General features: G+C 39.9%; 6 protein-coding genes across 16 annotated transcripts; 1 reads left to right on the top strand and 5 right to left on the bottom strand.

Annotated features, from left to right (window-relative positions):
• Window positions 552-7,259, top strand: LOC18597456 (protein DETOXIFICATION 44, chloroplastic). Of its 3 annotated transcripts, none has more exons than XM_018121337.1 (13): window positions 552-1,340; window positions 1,455-1,576; window positions 1,663-1,800; window positions 1,898-2,040; window positions 2,146-2,281; window positions 2,854-2,950; window positions 3,074-3,174; window positions 3,743-3,906; window positions 4,063-4,134; window positions 4,230-4,346; window positions 6,361-6,456; window positions 6,566-6,687; window positions 6,795-7,028. In XM_018121337.1, exons 1-13 carry the CDS (start codon window positions 1,069-1,071, stop codon window positions 6,844-6,846), a joined length of 1,632 nt encoding a protein of 543 aa, XP_017976826.1. In that variant the 5' UTR covers window positions 552-1,068; the 3' UTR covers window positions 6,847-7,028. The 3 variants fall into 3 exon arrangements, with proteins under 3 accessions (XP_017976826.1, XP_017976827.1, XP_007026574.1); XM_018121338.1 differs by having other exon boundaries at window positions 556-1,340; window positions 1,663-1,785; window positions 6,815-7,259; XM_007026512.2 differs by having other exon boundaries at window positions 557-1,340; window positions 6,815-7,259.
• LOC18597455 (dehydration-responsive element-binding protein 2C) lies at window positions 7,390-9,903 on the bottom strand. Its single transcript, XM_018121336.1, has 2 exons — window positions 9,444-9,903; window positions 7,390-9,351 (listed from the first exon to the last, which is right to left on the bottom strand). Exons 1-2 carry the CDS (start codon window positions 9,445-9,447, stop codon window positions 7,568-7,570), a joined length of 1,788 nt encoding a protein of 595 aa, XP_017976825.1. The 5' UTR covers window positions 9,448-9,903; the 3' UTR covers window positions 7,390-7,567.
• LOC18597454 lies at window positions 10,376-13,265 on the bottom strand. 9 transcript variants are annotated; one of them, XR_001928032.1, is made up of 4 exons: window positions 12,110-13,227; window positions 11,930-12,015; window positions 10,672-10,762; window positions 10,376-10,574 (listed from the first exon to the last, which is right to left on the bottom strand). XR_001928032.1 is itself a non-coding variant. In XM_018121344.1 (3 exons), exons 1-2 carry the CDS (start codon window positions 12,980-12,982, stop codon window positions 11,963-11,965), a joined length of 921 nt encoding a protein of 306 aa, XP_017976833.1. In that variant the 5' UTR covers window positions 12,983-13,265; the 3' UTR covers window positions 10,376-10,762; window positions 11,930-11,962. The 9 variants fall into 9 exon arrangements, 6 of the variants coding, with proteins under 6 accessions (XP_017976833.1, XP_017976832.1, XP_017976831.1 ...); XR_001928031.1 differs by having other exon boundaries at window positions 10,672-10,728; window positions 12,110-13,226; XR_001928030.1 differs by having other exon boundaries at window positions 10,672-10,732; window positions 12,110-13,225.
• On the bottom strand, window positions 13,323-17,019 carry LOC18597453 (probably inactive leucine-rich repeat receptor-like protein kinase IMK2). Its single transcript, XM_018121335.1, has 2 exons — window positions 14,416-17,019; window positions 13,323-14,199 (listed from the first exon to the last, which is right to left on the bottom strand). Exons 1-2 carry the CDS (start codon window positions 16,361-16,363, stop codon window positions 13,586-13,588), a joined length of 2,562 nt encoding a protein of 853 aa, XP_017976824.1. The 5' UTR covers window positions 16,364-17,019; the 3' UTR covers window positions 13,323-13,585.
• Window positions 18,862-20,338, bottom strand: LOC18597452 (PRA1 family protein B4). The gene is made up of 2 exons (XM_007026500.2): window positions 19,360-20,338; window positions 18,862-19,246 (listed from the first exon to the last, which is right to left on the bottom strand). Exon 1 carries the CDS (start codon window positions 20,047-20,049, stop codon window positions 19,402-19,404), a length of 648 nt encoding a protein of 215 aa, XP_007026562.2. The 5' UTR covers window positions 20,050-20,338; the 3' UTR covers window positions 18,862-19,246; window positions 19,360-19,401.
• On the bottom strand, window positions 20,802-23,552 carry LOC18597451 (macrophage migration inhibitory factor homolog). Its single transcript, XM_007026499.2, has 3 exons — window positions 23,217-23,552; window positions 21,449-21,649; window positions 20,802-21,148 (listed from the first exon to the last, which is right to left on the bottom strand). Exons 1-3 carry the CDS (start codon window positions 23,325-23,327, stop codon window positions 21,113-21,115), a joined length of 348 nt encoding a protein of 115 aa, XP_007026561.1. The 5' UTR covers window positions 23,328-23,552; the 3' UTR covers window positions 20,802-21,112.

The raw sequence follows: 23,879 nt of genomic DNA, 5'->3' as shown, positions 1-23,879 counted from the left end.
TGCATAGGGCGCAAGTCAAGTGAAAAGTTGCCAAGTCCACTTTTTGTTATTCTTTTTCTTTTCAATAAACGTGAACATATAGTGCATGAATTGCTTACAACCATGTGCACCAATAGTTGCAAGCAGTCAGAGTTTTGCCTATCTGTCACCATGGTCCATCCGTGTAACTGGAATAATAGAGTAACCCTGGCATTTGAATTTTTGAGCTTTTATTATTATTGTTATTATTATCATCTGAGGAAAAAATTTGTGGGCTTTCAAAACTTTTGCCTCTTTTTCCCAGATAAGAACTGACCAATGTGACAAGGATGCATGACCTGACTACATTTGTCCCAGACTTGAGGCTCCTTTCTTTCTTTTATCTTTTGGAAACTAGGGTGTGTGGCTAAAATCATATCATATATATTTATTTCCCTTTGTTTGGTATTTCATCGAATGTCAGTTATGAATGCTAGCTACCCTGACAGAAACCTGAGAGAGAGAAGAAAGTCGTAAGTTGGACTTGGGACTTTATCCACAAGGTAAAAAAAACACTAGAATATACTGAAATCCTGAAACCCCCGGTTTTCTGCCCCAAGTTCCTGTCGAAAGAAGAAAGACATGTGTCAATCAATCGAATATAGTTCATTGCTCACCTCTTTATTTTCCTTACTCCAATGGTAACTGGGGGCTGTCTCCTTAATCTTCTAGCTTCCTCATTCATGGCATGGAAATGAATTTAGAAACTTGCATCACTTCTTAGCTTGTGGTAAGGAAAAATAAGAGGCACAGGCAAAGATTCAAATGGCCCAGATCGCGTAAACAGTAAACCTGTATCCTAACCCAATAGCAAATGGGCTGAGCAACCAGGCTGAGAAAGCGAAGCAAGTAAACCAAAAGTCAAAAAGACATGCCCGCTTAAAGATAATATGGTAAAGGGCAAACCCTGTGGCCGTTAAAATTCAGTTGACACCACCGCCAGGCAACAAAAAACCTGAGAAAACATATGGCTCCTAGACATCGTCACTAGGATTCAAAGTGCTCTCGCTCTGTTCTCGGAGTGGAAAGAGGAAGGCAGCTCGGACAAAAATGGCTGCCACCCTCTCTCACTTTCGTTCTAAATTCAATGCGGCGAAACACCCTTTTCTCAAGCCTCACAAACTCTCCAGGAACCGCAGTTTCTCACTCTGTACTCCAATTCTTCCTAAGTCCTCAAAGCACAAGAACTCCACCACTTCGCTCAAAACCTCACCCCAACAACAAAATGTTCAACCTGAAAAATCTCGATCCCGTCTCCCTTCCAAACCTGTTGGTATTGCTGACTCTGACCCGACTTCTTCGCTTCTCTTTCGCCGGTTAAGGTACAGTTTTGTCACAGCTAATATATGTTAGGCTTGATGTGTTCCTGAAATTTAAATATTTGAGCCTCCTTTTTTGTTCTTTTCTTTTTTTTGGGGTTGGGGGGGTGTTTGCAGAGATGGGTTTAAGATAGATGAGCTTGGATTAGAGATTCTGTCAATTGCATTACCTGCTGCGTTGGCTTTGGCTGCCGACCCCATTGCTTCACTTGTCGATACAGCCTTTGTTGGCCATTTGGGTATTTACCTTTGTTGAACTTGAATTTGGAATTTCCCCTAAAAATAAAAACAACGGCTGATGAGTTTATTGGATTTTCTGGTGCAGGGTCGGTTGAATTGGCGGCGGTTGGGGTATCAGTATCAATATTCAATCTCGTGTCAAAGTTGTTTAATGTTCCTTTACTTAATATCACCACGTCCTTTGTTGCTGAAGAGCAAGCATTGATTGGTAAAAACAGTAATGGTAATTTCAGTCGAAAAGCTAATAAGCATGTGCAATTCTATGATGATATTTTTTGGTTGAAACTTTTAGTTAATGATGGCTTTTGGTTATGATTAAGATGGTGAATTTGAGCATCAAGGCAAGAAAGTTCTTCCCTCAGTATCCACTTCCCTGGCACTTGCTGCTGGCCTTGGCATTGCAGAAGCTGTTGCACTCTCAGTTGGCTCGGGTTTCTTATTGAATATCATGGGTATACCTGTTGTATGTCAGGCTAGCTAATTATAGATTTATTATCTTTTTTTTTAAAATGTTAATGCTCTAATTCTATATATCTTATTCCATTTTTTTTCTTTCCTTATTTCATAGGATTCACCAATGCGTGGACCAGCTGAGCAGTTTCTCTCCTGGAGGGCCTTTGGTGCCCCGCCAATTGTAATTGCACTTGCTGCTCAAGGCACTTTTCGTGGATTTAAGGATACCAAGACACCTTTGTACGCCATTGGCAAGTATTGCAACATGCCTTCTGTTTTAAAATTAAATCCTCTCTAGGGGCCTCTTTGATGCTCATTTGCAGTGTGTTACACTGAAACACATCCTGCGCCTTTTATGGAATCTAAACCTAGCCAGATGTTCTCTGCAGAAATCAATTACTTATTAGCATATGAGGAAATGAAAAGCTTTCAGTGGTTTAAGAATTGCTAGACCCAGTTCCCAGCCAATAGTCAATAATAGAGAAAGATTCCAAAAAGTTAGTTTGTAAAGATGAGCAGTGATAGGCTACATTTTTATCTTTATCTTTTTCATTCTTCCTCTTAACATATCCAATTTCAACTTCTCTCATTATTTTGTAACTCATTAGTTCACAAACATAATTGCCAGTTTGCCACTATGGTTGATTTTGTTCAAGACGAACCAAACTTCTTGAAATACTAAGTGCAAAATTAAGAACAAAGGATAAAATAGCATTTTTCCATATCCAAATATTACTCTAATTTAGTCATGCAAGTAGGTTAGTTATTGTCTTGATGCATATAGTAGTTACTGAGTAAAGCTAATTTTCCTTCGGATTAACAGGTGCAGGCAACTTACTGAATGCAATATTGGATGCAATTTTGATATTTCCCATTGGTTTTGGCGTTGGTGGTGCTGCAGTTGCTACTGTGACTTCTGAGTACGTCAATAATGTGGTAAACTTAATGATACTAGTGTACTTGGCTCATAATATTTCTGCCAACTTTGGAAGTTATTTTGATATTTTACTTCTACTAAATTCATTTCATTTATTTGTAACTAGATATTTGATAGCCATTATTCTTCTCTGGGAGTTGAATGGGAAAGTTGTACTGATCTCTCCTAGTGTTGATTGGAGAAAAGTCGCCCTATATATAAAATCTGGTACATTTCTTGCCAGCTAATTTAAGCGATATTAAATTTCCTTTGACTTGTCCTAGGATTCTCTTAGTCTGTTAATTTTAAAGTAAATAGTCATTTGAAGATATTGAACTTGCAAAAAATAACAGGAAATTCTATTTTGGAACTGTAACAATAGATCAACTGGCCAAGATTGTATGGAATAAAATTGCAGCAAAAAAAGCTGATAGCTACTTTGGGACCATTGATGCATGTCGTACAAATTTATCAGATTTAGGAGGTTTTAAATTAATAGCTCAAGTACTTTGCAGCTCCACTGATATAATAGTGAAACCTAGTCCTTTCTTACACTGATAATGATTCTATTTTAAGTTAGAATATCTTAGTCATATAATGTCCTGAGATTAAGACTAGCGTTAGTTGTTATTTTTATGCTGATATTTTTATGCTGATATTACGTACTTTCACTATCTGCCTACCTTTTTCTTATATTAAGCTACATAAAACAAATTTTAACAACATACATCCTGTAAAATACTTCCAGTGTGAAACAGCCAAATTTTAAGTATGGAAATGGTTATGGTATATGCAGGTGGACTTCTCATTGTCAGGACAATAGCCACTCTTGGAACTCTCACCCTTGCAACATCTCTGGCAGCTAGGCAGGGCCCTATTCCTATGGCTGGTCATCAGATTTGCATACAAGTTTGGTTGGCAGTATCGTTGCTTACTGATGCTTTAGCACTTTCTGGTCAGGTAGCATGTCCTGGGTTTTTCTAACTATCTTTAGCGGGAGAACCAAATGTAGGATACTGGTGGCAATTGGCATCCATGTTAAGTAGCATTAAATGGAACTTGCTGAATGGATTTCTATGAAACTACTTTTCATTCATCATATTGTTTCTGTAACAGGCTCTTCTTGCCACTGATTACTCCCAAGAAAATTATCAACAAGCTCGCCGAGTGATTTACAGTGTTCTACTGGTTTATAAACCAACTTCTACATTTTATTTTAAATTTTATTTACTTTTTATGTAACTGAACCAGTTTTATTATCTCGTCTCTTGATTGTCAAGCAGATTGGTTTAGGAACAGGATTTTCGTTGGCTGTCTTCTTATTCCTTGGATTTGGAGCATTTTCTGGGTTATTTAGCACAGATTCAGAAGTTCTCCAAATTGCCTTGTCAGGTACTCTGGTAAGTGACTGCCTCATATACACTTTTGTGATACTTTTTGAATAGATTCTGATTAACCGTCAGAATGCTCTAAAAACTTCTGGATTGTTGGTTATTAATGAGTGTGAAGCCACTTTCAGAATTATTATGTACCTTTTTTTTTTTGAAAGTTAATAATGTATTCAGATCAGAGGAAACCAAACAGGTTTATCTCTGGGAAAAAACAAGCAGTTCAAATCTGTTACTCTTCACTTAGAAGGTAACCTCCCTGAATCAACACCACATGCCCTGTACCCAAAAATCTATACAAAAAGGAGGGGAATCCTGGCCTCCCTATACCTCCCGGGTAGCCCTCAAAAGCCATGTACACAAAAAACCCTCTCTGAACTCTTTCAATATACAAGCATAACCTCCTAAGCCTAAGAACAAAGTAGGCAACTGACTGTCCAGTACACATCATATTCATACTCAAAACAATAAAGAAAGTCCAAAAACATCAATCTCTACAAAACCTAGACCACATTCAGCCACCAAAGGGTCTTCCTAGCAGAGTCATCCCAACATAAGGATGTGAAAACCAAAAAGCCACAGATCCCAAAAACACACAAAATCAAGTAAAAGCATCTCCAACCTGATAAAACCACCCACTGCAGCATCATGAAAAAGTATCTGAACAAAACTTTCGCATACTCATTGTCACCCACTCTAGTCCAGCTCATTGATAAGATCCTGTACACGTTGAATTCCTGCTTTGGCCAGTCTATCAGCCAACTGATTATTCCCTCCAAACGTGTGGTTAATCTGCCAGCTTATCACTTCTCTCTTCAATCTCTCAACGTGAAGGATCCACTTCTGTAATCTCCATGGCCCTTTGGTCGGCTGATTCACCCATTTGACTGCATTGCTTGAGTCCCTCTCAATAATCAACGACTTCGTTTGTCCCCATTTGGAAGCTATAGAGAGAATGAACGCCTCCCTTATAGCTATAATTTCAGCCAAGTTAGCATCCCCCACCCCTATGGATTTGGAAAACATGATTTTAATGTGTCCATGTTCATCTCTCATCACCCCCCCTATTCCGGACTCTCCAGGGCTGCCTTTTGTGGCTTCATCAACATTAAATTTCATTTCCCTCGGAGCTGGTGTAGCCCATCCATTTGCCTTTCTACCTTGTTTTAGTTGTGTTATTGCTGCCCCAAGTGAAGGGTTCCGATAAGTATCAATTGTCGAACCATTCTTATGAGGCCATTTGGCTTTGGCCCACACCGCAACTCTCAACTTGCTATTTTCCCAAATCTGGTTAGCATCCCAATTAACTCCTCTAAAAACAACTTCATTCCTTTGGAGCCATACTGACCAAGAGATTGCATAAAACACCATTGCCCACACTTGAACTTCACCTTCCCTAAGAGCAGTGTTGTTCCAGATTTCAAAAAACTCTCTCAATCAGCCAGGAACCACCCAACAAACTCCCCATTCAGCACTCCATCTCATCCACACTTGCCACACCACCTCACAGTTAAGAAACAAATGGTTAACCTTCCCCCAAGTCTTTTTTTCAAAGGACACAGCCAGCTGTTTCCTGATTGTGTAGCCCTCTTCTCAAAAGTTCGTACTTGACTGCCACCTTCTCATGCAAAATCTGCCAGCAGAACATTTCAATCCGGTGTGGTGCAAGATTAGACCATATTTTCTTCCAAATATTGTCTCTGCTGCCTCTTCGCATTGAGTTTAGCTTGCAGAAAAATCCGACAGTGTACTGGCCTGAAGTTGCTCCTTTCCAAGTGAGAGTATCTTCAAGCTTTCTGCTCAAGGGATCAGACTTGTCATATTTGGTCCTTAATAGATCAGTTTCTTATAAGCATGACATCATTTCTTTTACATTGCTTTTTGGTCTCATATACCGAATGAAATGTATCGCGTAATCACATTGGACAAAGCATCTTTATGTTTTGGATTTCCTGGAATATGCATCATGTGTCGTGATTGAGGCTCTTGAGTGTCAGACATATCTGACATTGATACTATTTTGCAGTTTGTTGCCAGCTCTCAGCCAGTGAATGCTATTGCTTTTGTACTTGATGGGCTCTACTATGGAGTTTCAGACTATGAATATGCTGCCGTCTCTATGGTTCTTTAACATCCTTTCTTACTAATGTTTGACAAAGTTGCATTTGCTACTAATCGTTGGCAAACTATATGTTTTTATCCTCCCTAAGCTTCCCATATGTGATTGGTAGGTTCTAGTCGGATTAATCTCATCAGCATTCCTACTTGTGGCTGCTCCTGTGTTCAGTCTTGCTGGAGTCTGGACAGGCTTATTTCTCTTCATGGCTTTGCGTGTGGTAGCTGGAATTTGGAGGTAATTTGGTTTCCGATTATTAGGGAGGCAATATCCTTTTCTTACATTATCACAGTAATTGAATGTTGGAAAAGCTTTTCAAATCATAATTTGAAATATCTTGTCAGACTGAACTGTTTAATGTTAGGTTGGGCACAAAAACGGGACCATGGAAAATGATTTATTCTGATATGGAGAGTAGAAATGGATAAGAATGCCTTAAGTTGCCTGGCCAAAGCTTTGCTGTTATCAGTTTCAGATGTTAAAACGCTTTCAGGGTGGACATGGGAAAGTGGTGGCGGTGGCAAAAGTATCACTCATGAGAGAGTGCCGCAGCATTCGAACTTCAAAGACCACTTAACTTTAGCGAGGCTAATTGGATTCAACATGAGTAGATTTTAGAAGCTGCTCGACCAGACTTAAGATAGGGTTGACCCCATTAGAAGCTGCATTTTCTCTTTTTTCAATGGCATAATCAGCATTGTAAATTTGTTTACAGCTTATTGTATATTTCATTCATATTTTCCTTGACAGTGGCTCCACATTTTACTGTTTTTTCATCAATCAATAGAAAATGTGATGTCTATTTCTTTAACTTTATTGTGAAAATTGTGGTGTGACGTGAGATACTGAGAAAATGACCCTTCACACAGAAGAGAAAAGAATTTACTTGCTGAGCAACTATGTGAGAAAACATTCATAGGGAAGAAGACAAAACTTGAAACAAAGACAATGGTTCAAACAACAATGAACTTAAATAATCACAAGAGTATAACATTGCTTCTGACAAAATTTGCTAAGAGAGACAAAGTGTAGTATGTCTGAGATGTTTGATTTTATTGCAATCCAAGGCAGCTACTGAGGATCACAATCTTCATGGGCTAAGTAAGCCCCAAAATTCCTAGAATCCATGCTCAGGAAACCATAAATCAGTACCCAAGTCCAAATCAACATCAGGCCTCGAAAATTCCAACTTGTAATCTTCACCAAAGCCTGTCTCATATTGGTTGAAGCCACCCTGTGCCTCTGCTATGGGGTCCTGCAACCCACCTCTTTCAGGGTAGCTGGTAGAAGAGGACTCAAATTGGTCAGAATTGTAACTTTCCTTCGGTCTCAATCCGCAGTTGTCGTTTCTAATCAAGGCAAAAGGCTTCACATCAGTTATGGCTTCTGCTGGCCAACTATGCAGAAAGTCCAATTTATCCTTGAAGCTGTTGAAGCCACCATAATTTATAGGCGTCTGAGCTTTGAAATCAGTAGGTGTAGTAGCATTCATTTGTCGCTCGCAGATCATATCTGTGGGCTCATAAGGCATGTGATCATAAGTTTTACCAAAACCTTTATAGCTATTAAAATCAGTAAATCCCCCAGGTTCAACCTCCACTTCTTCCATTAGTACAGGCGCTTCTGCTTTCATTTCACTTGAAGGCTTATAACAAAAACCTAAGCTGAGGTTACCACCAGTAAGCTCAGTCTGCAAGTTATCATCTTTACCAGAGAAAATATTATAATCAATGGATTCAATACTCCCAGCAAGTTCACATTTCCAGTTTTCCCTTGTTACGGGCATCTCAACTTTAACATCATTAGAAGGCTCCAAGTCAATAATTGAAATACCCGCATCTTGTTCTTCATTGTCCATGTAATTCGGTCTAAAATTGAAGCCACTGTAAGCACTTGATAACATGTTTTGCGATAGTTCTACTTCTGATTCCATTTCTTTCTTCTTAAATGGTGTCTGCAAATTATAATCATCAGAATCCAGAAAATTGATACTCAATTGGCATCCCTCATCTTTGAGCTCATTGTGCAGGTAATCATTTGTGTCGTTGTGAAGTCTCATAAGTTCTGTAAGTTCATGATCCATGGCTTCCTTTAACGTCTCAACTTCAACTCCCTGCTCTTTATAAGGTTTGCAGTCGTTTCTTGAATTGTATTCCGTACCTCTCGTTTCTGTTGCAGTGTCCTCTGCTATACATCCTGCTTCCTCATTTATATAAACTTGAGAACAATCACGTTTCTCCATCGGTTTATCCACTAAACAGACCTTTGATTCTTCAACTACATGAAGTTCAGGTTCTTCTACAGGGGACGAGTAATGTACACTTGATTCCTTAGCTTTTTCAGCAAACGAATTTGATATTGAAGTAGACTCAGTCGAACAAGTTTCATTAGTTGATGAAGCTGACTCATTATTTGAGTTATGCACGGCTGATTCCTCGGAATGATCAGGGAAATTGAGGCGAGCGTATGGACCATACATAGCCTTTGCAGCCTTATCATAAGCAAGAGCTGCTTCAATGGCGTTAGAGAACGTTCCAAGCCAAAGCCTGTTGTTCCCTTTATTTCCTACACGAACCCCGTTTATCGGTTGTCGAATTTCTGCCACCCACTTGCCCCAAATCCTTTGTCTTACACCTCTATACTTGCATCTGGAGTTCTCTGGCCCTCCTTTACCTTGCATACACCCCTTTTTGGAACCCTTGGCCGGAACCTTACCAACCTTTTTGAGCCCAACTTCTTCACCAAGTTGAAGTTGGTCGTTGTTGTACTTCTTCCACTTCTCAATCGTGTCCTCTACTGATTCACGTCCATTTCTTCTCCTCCGGGGCTTCTTATTACGAGCTCTAACACCATCCTCCATAACCGAAGAGCCGCTGTTTCTAATCATAGGGGAACTCATACCTGATTCAGTTTTTCTGGAGATTCAAGTACCAAAACAGGAACCTCAAAGTAAATAGAAAGTTAAAGAGCAGAAAATTGGAACAGGAACTCACTCATGAACAATCTCAGACGGCCTGTGGCTGTGTGTGGCTTTGCAAGTTGTTCCTTTCAACTTTCTTTTGTTTTGGGTGTTTATATGTGTGACTACTCCGTCTGGAGGATATGAGAAATAGCCAACGTTTATACCCTGTTTTCGATTGGGATGAGGTCAGGGTCAGCCAGGACGAAGCTGAGGATTCCTTGGGAACGAAGAAAAACTTGTCTTTTTGGGAAGCATTCGGGTGAAACTTTTGTCTTTTTGGTGTTCATGAAGTGGAAAGCAGCGGGACGTACGTGGCGTCTTTTGTATGGGTCATAAGCGGAGCGATGACTCGTGGCTAAACCCCGACCAACGTAGATCCCATCGTTTTCTTGACGTGGAAGAATTGTCTTTCGCTTACAGGGCTCTGTTTTCAACGCTGTTGACCAGATCCTGATCCTGGAAGTTGTATTAAAAACCATTTTTTTTTACTACTTTTGGTCGTAGATATTACGGCTGCTTTGTCTATCATTACTATTAGTATTATAATATTTTTTCTCGTGAAGGAAGTGGTATTTTGTAGTACTATTCGCTTCCTCTTTGTCCCTGTGGGCGGGCGTGACTACTTGAGAAACTTCTGCCTAGGACAAGAACCCGCACTTGGCTTCCATCTACTTTCCTAGTTATTATCTTAGAATCTTCGACAGACTGACAGAGACAGCTCTTGGCAAAGGATAAGGTTGATCAAAGAAAAGGATGCAGTGCAATTCACAGGAATCCATCCATCTCACTTGATTTGACTGCAATTTTCCATTTTAGGATCATTTCCAAGTCTCTGTCAATGAACTCGACAGTTTTAAACATGGAATAACAAAATTTTTTAGACAGTTCCATTGGATAGTTAGATATGCCAAATGGGGTCAGAAGCTGGATAAAAGTTTTAGGGAGACAATGCCTAACAAGACAGGATCGGAATACATCAAGACTTCTAAAATGAATTCACTTTCTCTTATCATAATTCACAAACCATGAGTCCCAGAGTACAGAAAGAAATTTAAAGAGCAGATGCAGAAGAAAGAGAGCAATGTACAAGGCACAACATCATAGGTAGTATACAAAGTCCAGCGCCGAGCTTTTCAAAACTGTCCTTTGGTTGAATGACCACCTGAAAAATTTTTGAATTCATGAGGTATTGGCGGCACCTGTTGAATAAATCGATCAAACTCATGCTCAGTGCTTGATCGTCAATAGAGAAACCCAACCTTATGAAGCACCGAAGTCTATAATCTTTCATATGCCAGCTCCAAGATCAGGAATTTCTGTCTTCAAAGAGTCAGCAGGAAAACCAATAAGCTAAACAGAAGACAGAAGGAAACCAATAATGGTGAGTCAAATTGTTCTCAGCTCTTTTTTATTTGGATTTTGTCCAATGAAATCTAGCCAATCAACTTATGAAGAATCAATATGCACTAATATTTATATAAACCACTTTGGCATAAACAAGAAAGTGATTGTACACACCAAGCTAATAGTGACAAAGTTTCTCCAAATTTCTTAATGAGTTAAACCTGACTACAGAGTGAAACTGATAAGGGGCGGAATCCACAGAAGAAACATCAGTAGGACGACAGGTAATTAAGGCTCTTAGTCATTGCATCCTACATATCAAGTTTTGATACTCATAAAGCCTTGTATTTGATTAAAATTTTTCAAAAAAAAAAGTTCATAAAACCCATAACAAGATTGCAACATAAACATGATAAGAATTAAGCTTTTCATTTTATTTTTACCATCACAATCTTGCTTATCCATTGTGGGGAAACAGAATAACATTTCTGAGACATAGATAGAAAAATCTTGCATGACTGTGGACCATAATGACTCAGAACAACACAACATTCTGTGTGCCCTCTGCATTTGCAAACAGATTTCAGGTAAAGAGCCATCAAAATACATGTTATGCAGCTCTAAACTATTCCCTGTACCACTGCTTTATCCTCACTTGTGGGAAACTAAACTGAAGGCAAGGCAACTCACCTCACCATTTTGTATGTTACACCTAAAGATTGAGAATCTTCATCATACATATATTAGTTTTTGTTTCATAAAGTCATAAACACAATTTTTCACAGCAATGTGACCAACAAAAATAGAAGGCACAAGTTTCTCTATTTAGAAAATACCAAAATTAATCAGCATTCACAAAAAAGGCAGGAATCAAAATTAGAAACCATTGCAATTCGCTACAACAAGGTCAAGCTTCATGGAAGGTAGCAGCACCATATATCAAAATTTGATAAAGGAAAAAAAATGTTTTATGCTATCCTTAGTGCTAAGTTCATTTCAAACACAACACAAAAAGTTCAACCTTGAAAGCAACCAATACACTCTGCTACTAAATTAGTTAAGCCAAATGAAGTGATGCAACAATAATGGTAAAAATGTTGATTATCTAACAAAATGCAATATAAAGTAGGATGATTTCTGGGAAAATTAAGTCAACTCAGAAAAGCTAATTACCTGGCATGAGGATGAACAACAGGAAGCAATCATTCAACTCCGGTAGACCGAGCAACTTTGTACCTTAACTTCCTGTTGTGGCTTTCCTGTCAACAATTGATTAGAAAACATGTCCTGAAATGCACAAAGAAACCGACTTCAACCGCACCCAGCACGGAAAAACAATACCAAGAAGCTCACCTGTTCAAGAACCTTAGCTGAGCTGGTTTCAACGAGCCTGGCCAAGCTTTCAATTTTGGAAAGCATTTTCTGATATAAATCCTCTAATCCCGCCGTGTAATTAACGGCTTCCGGTCCAATCAACCGGCTCAGTCTTCCAATTTGCATTCCCTCCGTGCACATATCCAACTCCGATTGATCCTTAGCCGCTTGTTTCATCCCAGTTAACTTCTCCTCAGTTCTATCTTCATTCATCGCCGTTAAGCTCCTTAACTCGCAGTTCAAAAAGGGCAGCGCAGAGTTCGGGCTAAACGACCCGTAATGTCCTCTAAAAGCAGGCCCAATGTTGACTATATCGATCGATACCGGATTGAAACGGAGCTTCGCCGATTGGAACTGGAAGGCCCGATATTGGTTGGTTTGGACGAATTGGTCTTGTATAGGAGTGGTGAAGAGGAGGAAAATCGAAGGAGAGAAATGGGAATTGAAATTAGCGTCTTGGACCGGGAGGGATAGATTGGGGATTGAGGAGAGAGAACGAGAGACGGAAAATTCGCGCACGGAAGGGCGGAGGGGGGTTTTCCGACGAGAGGAGAACCACCCGATGATTGATTTGTGGTCGAGGTGAGGGGTGAGACGGGATGAGTCCACTCGGCCGAGCGAGTCGTAGAAGGAGAGGAGGGAAGGGAAGGAAAGGAAGCTGGAGATTGTGGCGACGAGCTGGGAATCGGGGGGAGTTTGGGCGGAATCGTCAGGGAGGGTGGAAGGGGCGATGTAAGTGACGTGGCCGAAGAGGAGACCGTCCACGTCGGCCGGAGACGAGGAGAGCCGCTGGATCATGGAGGCCAACGTGGGCCCTGATATTGCTATTTTCTGCAATACCAGATCGTCCATGACGTCGATAAAATCTCAGAGAAAACAAAGAACCCTCAGGGAAAGAGGCGTCGGGGCGGATAAAAGAGCTAGAAAGCGTTTCGCTTCTCTCCCCTGAACACGCAAACCGGCACAGTTTTCATCGGGCCTTGCGTGGCTTGGGCTTTTCCGCTAAAACAGTAACAGCTGTTCTGCTTTTTACGTTTGTGGTGCGTTGACTTTGGTATCCTGGGCCTTTGCTGTCCATTACAACCAAAACATTCACCCACTGTTTACAGCATAAACACTTCGAAAACCTTCAATGGAAGACTTCCGCGATTACATTCACTAAACAGCAAGAAGACTTCACTGAGACCGTCAATGGAATCAACATAAAATATTTGCTCTCTTAATAACATTAAGCATGAATTGCAAAGAATACATTTATTGTCTTAGACAAAAAGAATACTCATTCAAAACAACCTATATTTACATATATGAAACAGCAAATAATAATAAGAATCAATAAATCTGTTGAGTAAACCCCGCCCCCCTCTCTATCTCTCTCTTTCTTTCTCCTATAATGAATTTCTGTGAACCCTTTATTGTATTGCACCCTTAAATGCGGTAAACAATGAAGAAACTCTATTCAGTTGTTGGTGGGACTTTATCTCCATCATCACCAGAACCAGCAGCCACCTCGGGCTTGATCTCTTCTAGTTGCTGCAGAACCTGCTGAACTTCAGGGCGTGCTGCAGGTGAGGGATCAACGCAATGAAGAGCTAATTTCAAAGTGTTAAGCAGCTCATCATTGATGGTTGGTGTATCTCTCATGAGCTCCAAATCAAAGACTTCATTAGTCCATTCCTCTTTTACAATGGATGCCACCCACTGGGGCAAGTCCATGCCATTCATCGGCTCACCTGGGGATTTTCCTGTAAGGAGCTCCAGGATGATCACTCCAAGGCTGTACACATCAGTCTTTGTGCTGGCATTCTTTAGCTTTGAGAGTTCTGGTGCTCGGTAGCCGAGTGTTCCTGCAGTGGCAATCACATTTGTGCTGGCAGCAGCGGTCATTAGCCTAGAAAGGCCAAAATCTGCAATGTGGGCATTGGTTTGCTCGTCAAGTAGTATGTTACTTGATGTGAGGTTTCCATGAATTATATTTTCTTGGGTATGTAGGTAGTTCAATCCTCGGGTAATCCCAAGTGCGATTGTCATCCTTGTTGGCCAATCAATGGTGGTTTCGGGCCCTCGAGCTGCACAAGAAATTCTACATTGTTAGAATTGATGGAATGGTCATGGCAAAAGAGGCATACATAATCAAGACAGCTTACTGCATGGATTAAAAGAATCCTCAATTCAACATATCATTGTTATTTTTCTTCCAGTTCTCTCCTAGAACTAGTTGAGGTATGTAACTGATTATGCCTATAGTTGTGTATATAATTTATAATTTAGTTGAATCTACTTACCATGGAGGAAAGATGCAAGACTTCCTCTGGGCATGTAATCAAATACAAGAAGCTTCTCTCCTTTGGGTCCCAAGTAATAGGCCCTAAGGGCAAGGAGGTTTGGATGGCGGATCTTTCCAAGTGCAGCAGCCTCAGACTCAAACTCCCGCTGTCCCTTTGTAGTCTTCTCCCTCAACCTCTTCACAGCAACTTGATTGCCATCTTCTAAAGTTGCCTTGTAAGCTGTGCCATAATTGCTCTTCCCCATTATCTCCGCAGTGGCACATAATAGATCATCAGCTGTAAAGACAAATGGACCATCAAAGTGGACTAATTTTCCACCCATTTCACCGCCTGACTCAACTTCAGTGCCTGCCACAGGAACTTCCTTCTCAGTTTTTCCAATAACAGCACCCATTTTACCACTCTTTTGTTTCAAGGTGGCCTTTTTCTTCAGTAAGCAGAAGAGTAAGATGCAGCATAAAATTAATAGTATCGCTAGGAGGCCACCAACTGCTATGAGGATGATGTCCTTGACACTGAGTTTTCTGTGATGATGTTTGGGTGCCTCTGCAGGTGCAGGTGAAGGATTGAAAGGGGCGGGAGAAGGACATAAGGTTGATGTGCTGTAGCCACAGAGCTGAAGATTGCCCATAAAAGAGCTTGAATTGAAGTTTTTGGCTAGGAGAGATGGGACAGCACCAGAGAGATTGTTGTAAGAAACATTGAAATGACTAAGATTGGTTAGGCTGGCAAGTGAATCCGGTATTTCTCCAGTAAAATTGTTTTCAGATAAATCAAATTGGTTGATGCCAGATATGTTGCCAATAGTTGCTGGGATCTGGCCGCTTAATCTATTATTTTTCAGATTGAGCACTGTGAGGTTTTGCAATTTGTCTAATCCTTCTGGGATTTGGTTATCAAGGCGATTGCCCTCAAGGTTTAAAGAAACAAGAGAGGAGAGGCTGGAAAAGCTAGAAGGGAAGCTCCCACTGATAGCATTGCTTGATAAGTCTAGCATCTGGAGTTTTGATAGTGTCCCTAGTTCATCAGGTATCGTCCCAGAAATCTGGTTATGGCCTAAAGAAATTTGTTCAAGTAAACTCAACTTGCGCAGAGTAACTGGAATCGCTCCAGTGAGGAAGTTGTGATCAAGGGTCAAGATCTGAAGTTGGTAAGAACTGTTTCCTGTTCCAACCCATGTATCTGGGACAGAACCAGAAAGATTGTTATGTTGCAAAGCAAGAATGGTGAGAGAAGGTGACCGGGTGAGCCGAACAGGGATGGAACCCAACAAAGAATTGTAGCTCAGATTAAGTCTATACAACCTAGTAGAGTTGGCAAGACTAGGAGGAATCGTACCAGAGAGTGAATTGTTACTCAAATCAAGAGTTTGCAGAGCAGGACAGTTACCAACAGAAGGAGGGATGGAACCTGAAAGCCTGTTGTTGAAGAGATATACCCCTCTGAGACTGGGGAGGAACCCAAGAGACCAAGGGACTGGACCGCCAAGAACATTATCATGGAGGCTAAGCTTCCTAAGAGCTTGAAGCTGACCAATCTTCTCGGAAATACGGCCACCTAATCCCCTCCAAGGAAGCTGGATAGCGATGACCTGTCCCTTAACACACTTGATTCCAGCCCACCTACCTGAGCAAGCTCCATAGCCGCTATCATTCCAGCTGCGTAGGAATCCTCTGAAGTCGACGAGTTCGTGTTTTATGGCTCGAAGAGCTTGATAATCAGCTTGGGTTACAATCACCCCATCCCAGTGTTGGCCCGAAGCAAGCAGAGCTGAAAACGGTAGCAGAAACAGGAACAAATGGGCAAAGAGGAAGAACTTGTTTCTAAGAACAAAGGGAGATACATGTTTCTGTTGTGGTTTTATGTTCCATTTGTCCTCCGAACCTGAAACATTCTCATTAAGCAATGGGTTAGATTCATTCAAGAGATGACAAGTATTTTCCATGAAAATGCAAGAGAGAAAGCAGAAGTAAGAGGGAGAAAAGAGAAGGAAGGAGAAGCGCTGAGTTGGATATCCTCTATTCCCTTGTTTCCCTTTTTGGGTGCAGATGAGAGAAGACAGTGACTGCGTGGAGAAAGATGGAAGGAAGAAGTTAGAGAGAAGAAGGGAAGTGAGGAGAAATAAAAAGGGAAAGGGAATCTAGCTGTGTCCTTGGGAGGGGGGGCGACAAAGTCAGTAGAGATCGGGGTGGGTTGGGGGTCTTCATGTTTAGATATATTTCTTAACGGCTAGTTTTACCTGCATCCCATGAAACCGTTGGTAGCTTATTAGTCAGTCTAAACCAGGTCTTCGCTTTCACCTGAAGAAGGCGAGGGAGTCGTTCATGCAGTAACGGCTATATTTCATGGGACCACATTTATCTAATCTATATGCCATGCTGGATTTTTATAAAGTAAATTCACTTGCCACGTGGCTACATCATGTCCATCTCTCTCCAATTCTTCCGCAGTCTTTGCCGCAATTCTCTAAAAGGGTTCTGAGCTAATTTTCGTTTGGCCTGCTAAGAGGAGTACAAATTTGCTTGGCTCAATCAGGAAGCTCGCCCTGTTGCGTCTCAAATATAGCGGCTACAATTTGGGCAAATTAACATTGACATGATGTTTCTGTTACAAAACCTCGTATCAGATATGATATCAGTGTTATGAACAAAGAGAGAAAATTTGATATTTGTATTATAAAATCTCACGTAGGATAAATTAAAAGGAGTTTTAGACTTATAAACGTAAATACTCTACATTGAACTAAGCAGAGTGACCCTCCACAATGAAGAGGTCACAGGTTCAAGCGTGAGAAAATGTTTCTCAATCGCCCATCAAATAACTAAGGGAATAATTTTTTGAATTTATAAACACGAACACTGCACGTCTCAATACGATTCCGTGACACTAATACTTTCCAAGAAGAAGGGATCTTGTCAGTCTCATTTATCCTCTTAGCTCTCAAAAATTCATCTGAATTCACTAATCTAACCAATAAAAGCTATGTCTATGGCCTATAGGATTGTTAGAAGAATCTGTTCATATGCTGATGCGTGGGGGGTCGACACTATTTAAAAAGACTAGAATTGTCAAACGAGCATTAGCGTAACTCCAAGCTATAAAATAACGACAGATGTACAATAACCCCATTTCAGACACCAAGAATGAACCTGGTCTAGCTTTTAACCTCAGTGGACCTAAGGCATGTATATACAGATTATCAAGGTCCAGAGATTTGCAGCCCAATCTATCTTTCTAGCTTCTATTTAGTGCCACACGACACAAATCACAAGTTCACTTGTCTATGAGCTCCAACGCAATTCCAATGTTGCAAATACACAGACTGCTGAACCATGAAAAACATGGACAAGGAAACATAATACAGCTCCCAACAACCCCTTGCGTAAAAGATTAGTTTCCTAAAATTCTTTAGCATCAAGGATTACAGGCATTGTCAACCAAACCAACAAGGTCTATGATCACACCTTAATATCACCAAACCACACGGCAAATGCTATACTTACCAATAATATGTGGTGGTGATAGGACCAAAGTACAAACATTCAACCATCCTCATTGCACATCTATTAGAAGGGATAAAAGTAAAACCAAATTGTGAATAGATTTGATGCACACTTTTATCCCATCCCACAAGAGTTCCAACACAATTGCAAAATCATTATCACAACTATCATGACAAACAAAAGAGTGCGACTCTGCTTGAATCTGACTCCTGATCTTCATATGAAACCACTTCAATCAATTTAACAAAGAGCAATCACGCCTTTGAAAAAGATAAGCATGAACCATGTTGCGAAAAGAATCCATATAGCACTTCCGTTACAAGTACCAACAAACTTGAAGTCATTCTAACAAGGAAAATCGGGAAATGGTGAACTAAAACAAGAAAAATAAAGTGTATATTCAAATGTACATTAGACGCTTTTCGATCATTCTCACAGTTGAACTATCCATACAAGTATACAAGACTGCATATGACTTGCGCCACCATTAACAAAATCACAAGGCAAGAATATAAACAAAGATATTTATCGATTGCAGCACAAATAAACCCCACAACAGTTCATAATTAGCGTGAAACTCTGTGTATCAGAATAATAATGTTGTAAATGGTAAAAATATAGCAAGAGTAGTCTCAACCAGTCTGCCAGAGCAGCAGAAACCTATAAATAAGACCACCCTAATTTAAACACTAGAGTTGATCAACCACAAATATCATAGCTGAATTAACCCCACATAGTTGAAAGCTATGCATGAAGGCAGGCTGATCAATAGTCATGCAATTTTATCTCAGTACGTTTTACCCTTTTGTATATGTTTCCGGTTGCAAGTTGCAACAAATAAAGAACACTAGAAGGTGTTAGAACAAAGAATCAATCATATCAACACAAGGTGTACAGAAAACAAGCACAAGCACCATAAGAGGAGAAGACAAAGGATATGTAGATAGCAGTATAAAACATCTCATGCCCTATACTAATTTACATTCATAAACTATAGATTGAACATTGATCCATTAAGATCTTACAACAAAAAGCCGATCAGTGAATAGCTTGCAGTAAATTTTACATCAACTAATACAGGCGATGAAATTATCTTGTTTGTACATGGCAATGAGAAAACGCCGGAGAAATGGACATATAATCATGATACATGCACAGATCTGACACCGAAAATTCTCAGAAAGTTTTCATAAACACATATTCACTAGATACAGAATAAACTACGTAATTTCTACCCAAGATCGGTGCCGATAAAATTGAATTACAACTTTGTATCATGGAGTCCTAATGGATCCATATATATTTCACCAATGTTAATATCCACCCTATTCATAAAATGGAAAAAATAAGTCCCAAAAATTTCCCAATAGGAAATTTATTTTGTCTACAAAAGAACTGAAAGATTGAATCAATCACAATTGAAGCGATATTGTATTACCCTATAAAACGACATTCAGAAACGCGGATCCCTGAATCAGATTCAGACACGAGCGGCAACAGCAGGGGCAGCTGCAGCGGCGGCATTGGAGGCAGCACCACCAAGGAAGGACAAGAAACCGGTGGCTGCTGGTTCTTGCTCGTCCAAGAATAGATCCTCTGGGACCCTGAAGGCGCCGTGAGCACAGACGAGTCCGAATCCAACCATGAGAGCGGAAATGAGGAGAGATCCGACGGTGGTAAGGAAGACGACGAAGACGCTAAAGATGATGAGGATACCAAGTGTCTCGCGGTCGGAGAAAGTACGGCCGAAGAGGACGAGAGGTTGATCAGCGGGGCGGAAGAGGTAGAGGAAGATCCAGGAGCAGAGGAGACCCAGAAGGAGGAGAAGGGAGAAGGGATGGGAAAGAAGCGAAAAGGCAAGAATCAGACCAATAACCGACAGATAATTGACTCGGAAATACGAGTAATTCTTGCGGACACGGAGCGCGGCTTCAGAGAACGACTCAGGCTTGGAGAAAGCGGAACGGTCAACAAGTTCGGACCAGGGACGACGCTGGGAGAACCCACTGCGGAGGGAATCATTGAGGTGGGAAATGAAAACCCGAAACGCGGGAGTGGCGACGGGAGGTTGGGATTCGGCGGATTGGGTAGTTGAGATCGGGAGGACGGGTGGAGCTGAGGAAGACATTGTCGGAGGCTTCGAAAAGAAAAGGGAGAGATAAGCCGCTGTTTTATCTGAAGATTCGACTGGCCAAGATTAGGTAGAAAGAAAAGAGAGAGAGAGAGAGGGAGAGATTTTCAAGGAGCAGAAGATTCAGATTTAGAATTCTAGATTTGGGCGATGGCGTGGAAAAATAAGGGAGGGAGAGATTGATGGGGGAACGAAAGAGAGAAGGACGTTTCTCGGTGTTTTCCTTTTCTTTCTCTTTCTTCCTTCGTCGTTACGGATCCGCCGTCAGTCATTGCGGGGGTTGATTTCCATGAGCGGACTTCATATTAAATATTCAACCACTCGGATGCAGACACGTCATCGCGATTTTCCTATAGGTTTGGGTCGGTGGACCGTCCAGTTCATTTGCCAAGCCCAAACTCAACTGGTAAATATAGATTTTTTTTGGGTCGATTTCTTTTCCGATATTTTTCCAAGGACAATCAAATAATTTTCATTTATAATCACGAAACAAATCAATATATATAATATTAATATATTACATATTATCTATTAATATATATAATATTGGTTCAACCTCTTTTGAGTCCATGGATTCCTAAGAACCTTGATCCTTAGGAGCAGCCCACTTGTTTGTTACTTGACACACACATAAAGGAATTAGCTAGGACAAAACGTGAAACTCTAGCAAGTTTGATCATTTTGCTTTCAAGACAACACATGCAGCATCCGAGAAGCGTAAAAGAGGCAGAGGTAAAAGGAGAAGCTACTAGGGCAATTGTATCGGCACTACAAACCATGCAGCACATAGTTTAACATTATTTCAAATCGATCGAAACAGTCGATGATCAGTTCACAAAATAAAGCGGCTCTCGCTCATGTGCCACAACTTCATATAGGCTAGTGCCAGATTAGTGCACATCAATGTTTTGCATATCATGTTCATAAGAAAACACATAGATAAACAACATAATAACATGCCAACCCGTTACCAAATTTTTTTCAACACCAATTCACTGGGGAAATAAAGCATTCTGCACAAACAACATTGATGTTTTGAGAAATTTGGCACGCGACGGACTCAGAAGGTGGATCCATTCCATCCAAAGTTGGAACCCTGCAAAATAATAAAAGTATCAACACTATCGAGCAGCAAGTGCCACAAATGAGTGCTAAATATCATCACAGGCTAAAGAAACGGTATAACTTGGACTCACAAGAAAGCTAATGGGAGCAATGCTCACAGTATGAAACAGAAAAGATTTATTTTGCATTATCTAGTGCTGATGTAAAGCATGCAAACACTGTGCATATTCTTGGCTTTGGTGTGCCTAAACAAACAGGGAAATGCAATGAGAAGAGACAAATAGAACAATGACCCATCATCCGGACGATTAAGAAAGAAGAGATAGCTTGCCTTAGTGTCATAGAATTTGAGGAAGAACCGTGACTTAGGCACTTGTAGCTTGGTTTCAAGAATTGCAGCAATTGCAGCACTCAGTTTCTTGTTCACGTCTGGGTTAAGGCCACCAATGGACACCAACTCACCATAGGCAGCTGGCTGCTCAGTACCACCAAATGACATGGGCACCGAACCCTTCAACACAATCATCACATACTGCATCTCAACAGCAATAAATTAGTAATGTTTCATTCCATGGATGAACTTGCAATACTGAGAACAATATAAAGTTCCTTCTAGTTTGTTAATAAGATGCAGAAACAACAAAGGACGAAAGCAAGAGTATTCGAACAAGAACATGAATGACTTGAACCAAGAGCATATTTCTTTCACATATCGAAAGCCTCCTTCAAAAACAACAAAAGGAAGTAGAGTTTAGAATAATGCTTCCATATCTGTGAGATAAATGAGTTATAGCTCTTTTCTAGTATCAACTGGTCTTTGTTTAAGGGGTCTTAGGATGATAAAGTGCAAAAATACAAGTTCAGGTCTTGAAAGTAGCTACTTAAGCAGACATCCAAAAGGGAACTACCCTCGAAGACCCCATTGCAAAGAAATCCTTAACTGGGTAATGATCCTCAATCACTAACAGTAACAGGATTTTACCAATAGGATAAATTTTATACACCCAACACCAAGACTACCGCACCATACCAAGACAGCAATATTTCCCATTTGAACTAGACTCACTCACCTCAGGTTATGGTTATCCGAGGCGGAGGGAGGGAGGGCTCATGGGCCCCCAACAATTTTAAAAATTTTATAACCTCCTTTTATTTTTTTAAAATTTTATAATTTCGTCCCTTCAAAAATTTTATAATTTTTTTAATATATTTTTATTACTTTAAAATTTTATAATTTCATCCATATAATAATTTTTTTATTTAGTGAGATGCCCCACAACAATCCATCAATAACTAATTTTAATGAGATTAAAATAAAACCTATTGTAATAAAATTATTTTCAAACCCCACTTCTCCAAAACTTCACAACCACCCCCTCTTGTTCTCTTTTTTTTAACCTAATACTCAATTTTTTTTTTTTAATTTTTTTACCGCACAAGAAATTTTTAGTCAATAACTCAATTGTCATGCTAAGATAATTGGCAAGTTTAATTTATTTACTTATTTATTTTTAACATTTTAAATTTTAATTTTTTTTATCTAATAACTTTTACTTGATAATTTTTATTTAAGATTTACCGTCTTAACCATTTTTTTTGTCAAAAGCAACAAAATAAGAATAGGATTAAGCACCTAAAATTAATTATTACTTATTTATTTAAAAATTGCTTTCCTACAAATTATTTGTGTTTTTTTTACTTAAATTCTTGTAAACAATTAAATTTTTTATTTGCAATTGCTATTTCATTGAATCATTTATTGATATTGTATTTCATTTTTATGATTAATTTTAAGAAATTGCTTTCCCGTTAAATTATTTATAGGTAGCTCCTAATATTTTTTAGGGATTGCTTCTCGTTGATATTTTTATTATTATATTTATTAATTTTTGTTTATTGTTAAATTTATCTAAAACTTTTTTTATCTAATTTTTTTTTATATTTTTGTCAAATAGACCATTATCTTCAACTCTACGCTTCAAATGATTCAGTCAATGTGGATATCCACAGCATAAAGCAGAAATTAAAGATACACAAATTCGAGAAAGAGATGCACTACAAATGGAAAGTAATAAAACGAGAAGAAATGAGAAACATACGGCCTCAGGTTTGCCGATGAGCTTGGCAACCGACGATGTGGCTTCAGAGAGGACGGCGGAGGTGTCAACTCCATCCAGGTTCACGTTGGTTGAAAGGTTGAGGCAAGGCATCTTCTCTTTCTCAGCTTCGACTCGGGAGTACTCTTCACCTTTCTCCAACTACTGCTTCTAATGACAGATATCAGAAAGAAACCCCGCTGATTTCCCACTCCCTTAGCTCCGCTATCCCTTTTAATTGTAAAGCGACCTAGGACCAGAACCAGCCAGGAGCAAGAGCAACACAAATTGTCTAGTTACCAGAATGCCCCTCTCTCAGCCAATGGGCCCTTGCTCCTCTTGCCATGGCTCTCCTAGGAAGCTAGGCTGGACCACCAAACAATGAGAGCATCTCAGCTGCAGCCCATTTATATTTAATTTGGGCTAGACCCCTGCTGGTTCTCTTGAGTTTGTTGTCCTTTTCTACAAAATAAATGCATGACTTTTCTAAGATCTTCATGCATGCTACGCATGGTTAAGTTGCTTTAGAAGTGAATTTGTACTATCTCCATTGATGATAGACAGGATCAGGATTGATGTTTTGTTTCCATAATTTGATGGTTATTTCAGGCGAAACTTCTGCATATGTATGTATATATGTCTCAAAGCTTGCAAAGGCATAGTCAG

Source organism: Theobroma cacao, chromosome 5 (assembly GCF_000208745.1).
Source record: "Theobroma cacao cultivar B97-61/B2 chromosome 5, Criollo_cocoa_genome_V2, whole genome shotgun sequence".
Classification (NCBI taxonomy): Eukaryota; Viridiplantae; Streptophyta; class Magnoliopsida; order Malvales; family Malvaceae; genus Theobroma; species Theobroma cacao.
This window is presented reverse-complemented; position numbering and strand designations above follow the sequence as displayed.

Excerpts from the sequence above, each read along its gene's own strand:
- LOC18597456 (XM_007026512.2), top strand. The coding sequence starts at position 1,069 with ATGGCTGCCACCCTCTCTCACTTTCGTTCTAAATTCAATGCGGCGAAA. Across the intron at positions 1,577-1,662 it reads AGCCTTTGTTGGCCATTTGG|GGTCGGTTGAATTGGCGGCG; the intron begins GTATTTACCTTT and ends TTTCTGGTGCAG. Across the intron at positions 3,907-4,062 it reads CTTTAGCACTTTCTGGTCAG|GCTCTTCTTGCCACTGATTA; the intron begins GTAGCATGTCCT and ends TTTCTGTAACAG.
- LOC18597454 (XM_018121341.1), bottom strand. The coding sequence starts at position 12,982 with ATGGACGATCTGGTATTGCAGAAAATAGCAATATCAGGGCCCACGTTG. Across the intron at positions 12,016-12,109 it reads CAGCTAAGGTTCTTGAACAG|GAAAGCCACAACAGGAAGTT; the intron begins GTGAGCTTCTTG and ends AATTGTTGACAG.
- LOC18597453 (XM_018121335.1), bottom strand. The coding sequence starts at position 16,363 with ATGGAAAATACTTGTCATCTCTTGAATGAATCTAACCCATTGCTTAAT. Across the intron at positions 14,200-14,415 it reads TCTTGCATCTTTCCTCCATG|CTCGAGGGCCCGAAACCACC; the intron begins GTAAGTAGATTC and ends TTTCTTGTGCAG.
- LOC18597452 (XM_007026500.2), bottom strand. The coding sequence starts at position 20,049 with ATGTCTTCCTCAGCTCCACCCGTCCTCCCGATCTCAACTACCCAATCC.
- LOC18597451 (XM_007026499.2), bottom strand. The coding sequence starts at position 23,327 with ATGCCTTGCCTCAACCTTTCAACCAACGTGAACCTGGATGGAGTTGAC. Across the intron at positions 21,650-23,216 it reads TCATCGGCAAACCTGAGGCC|TATGTGATGATTGTGTTGAA; the intron begins GTATGTTTCTCA and ends GTTGAGATGCAG. Across the intron at positions 21,149-21,448 it reads TCAAATTCTATGACACTAAG|GGTTCCAACTTTGGATGGAA; the intron begins GCAAGCTATCTC and ends ATTATTTTGCAG.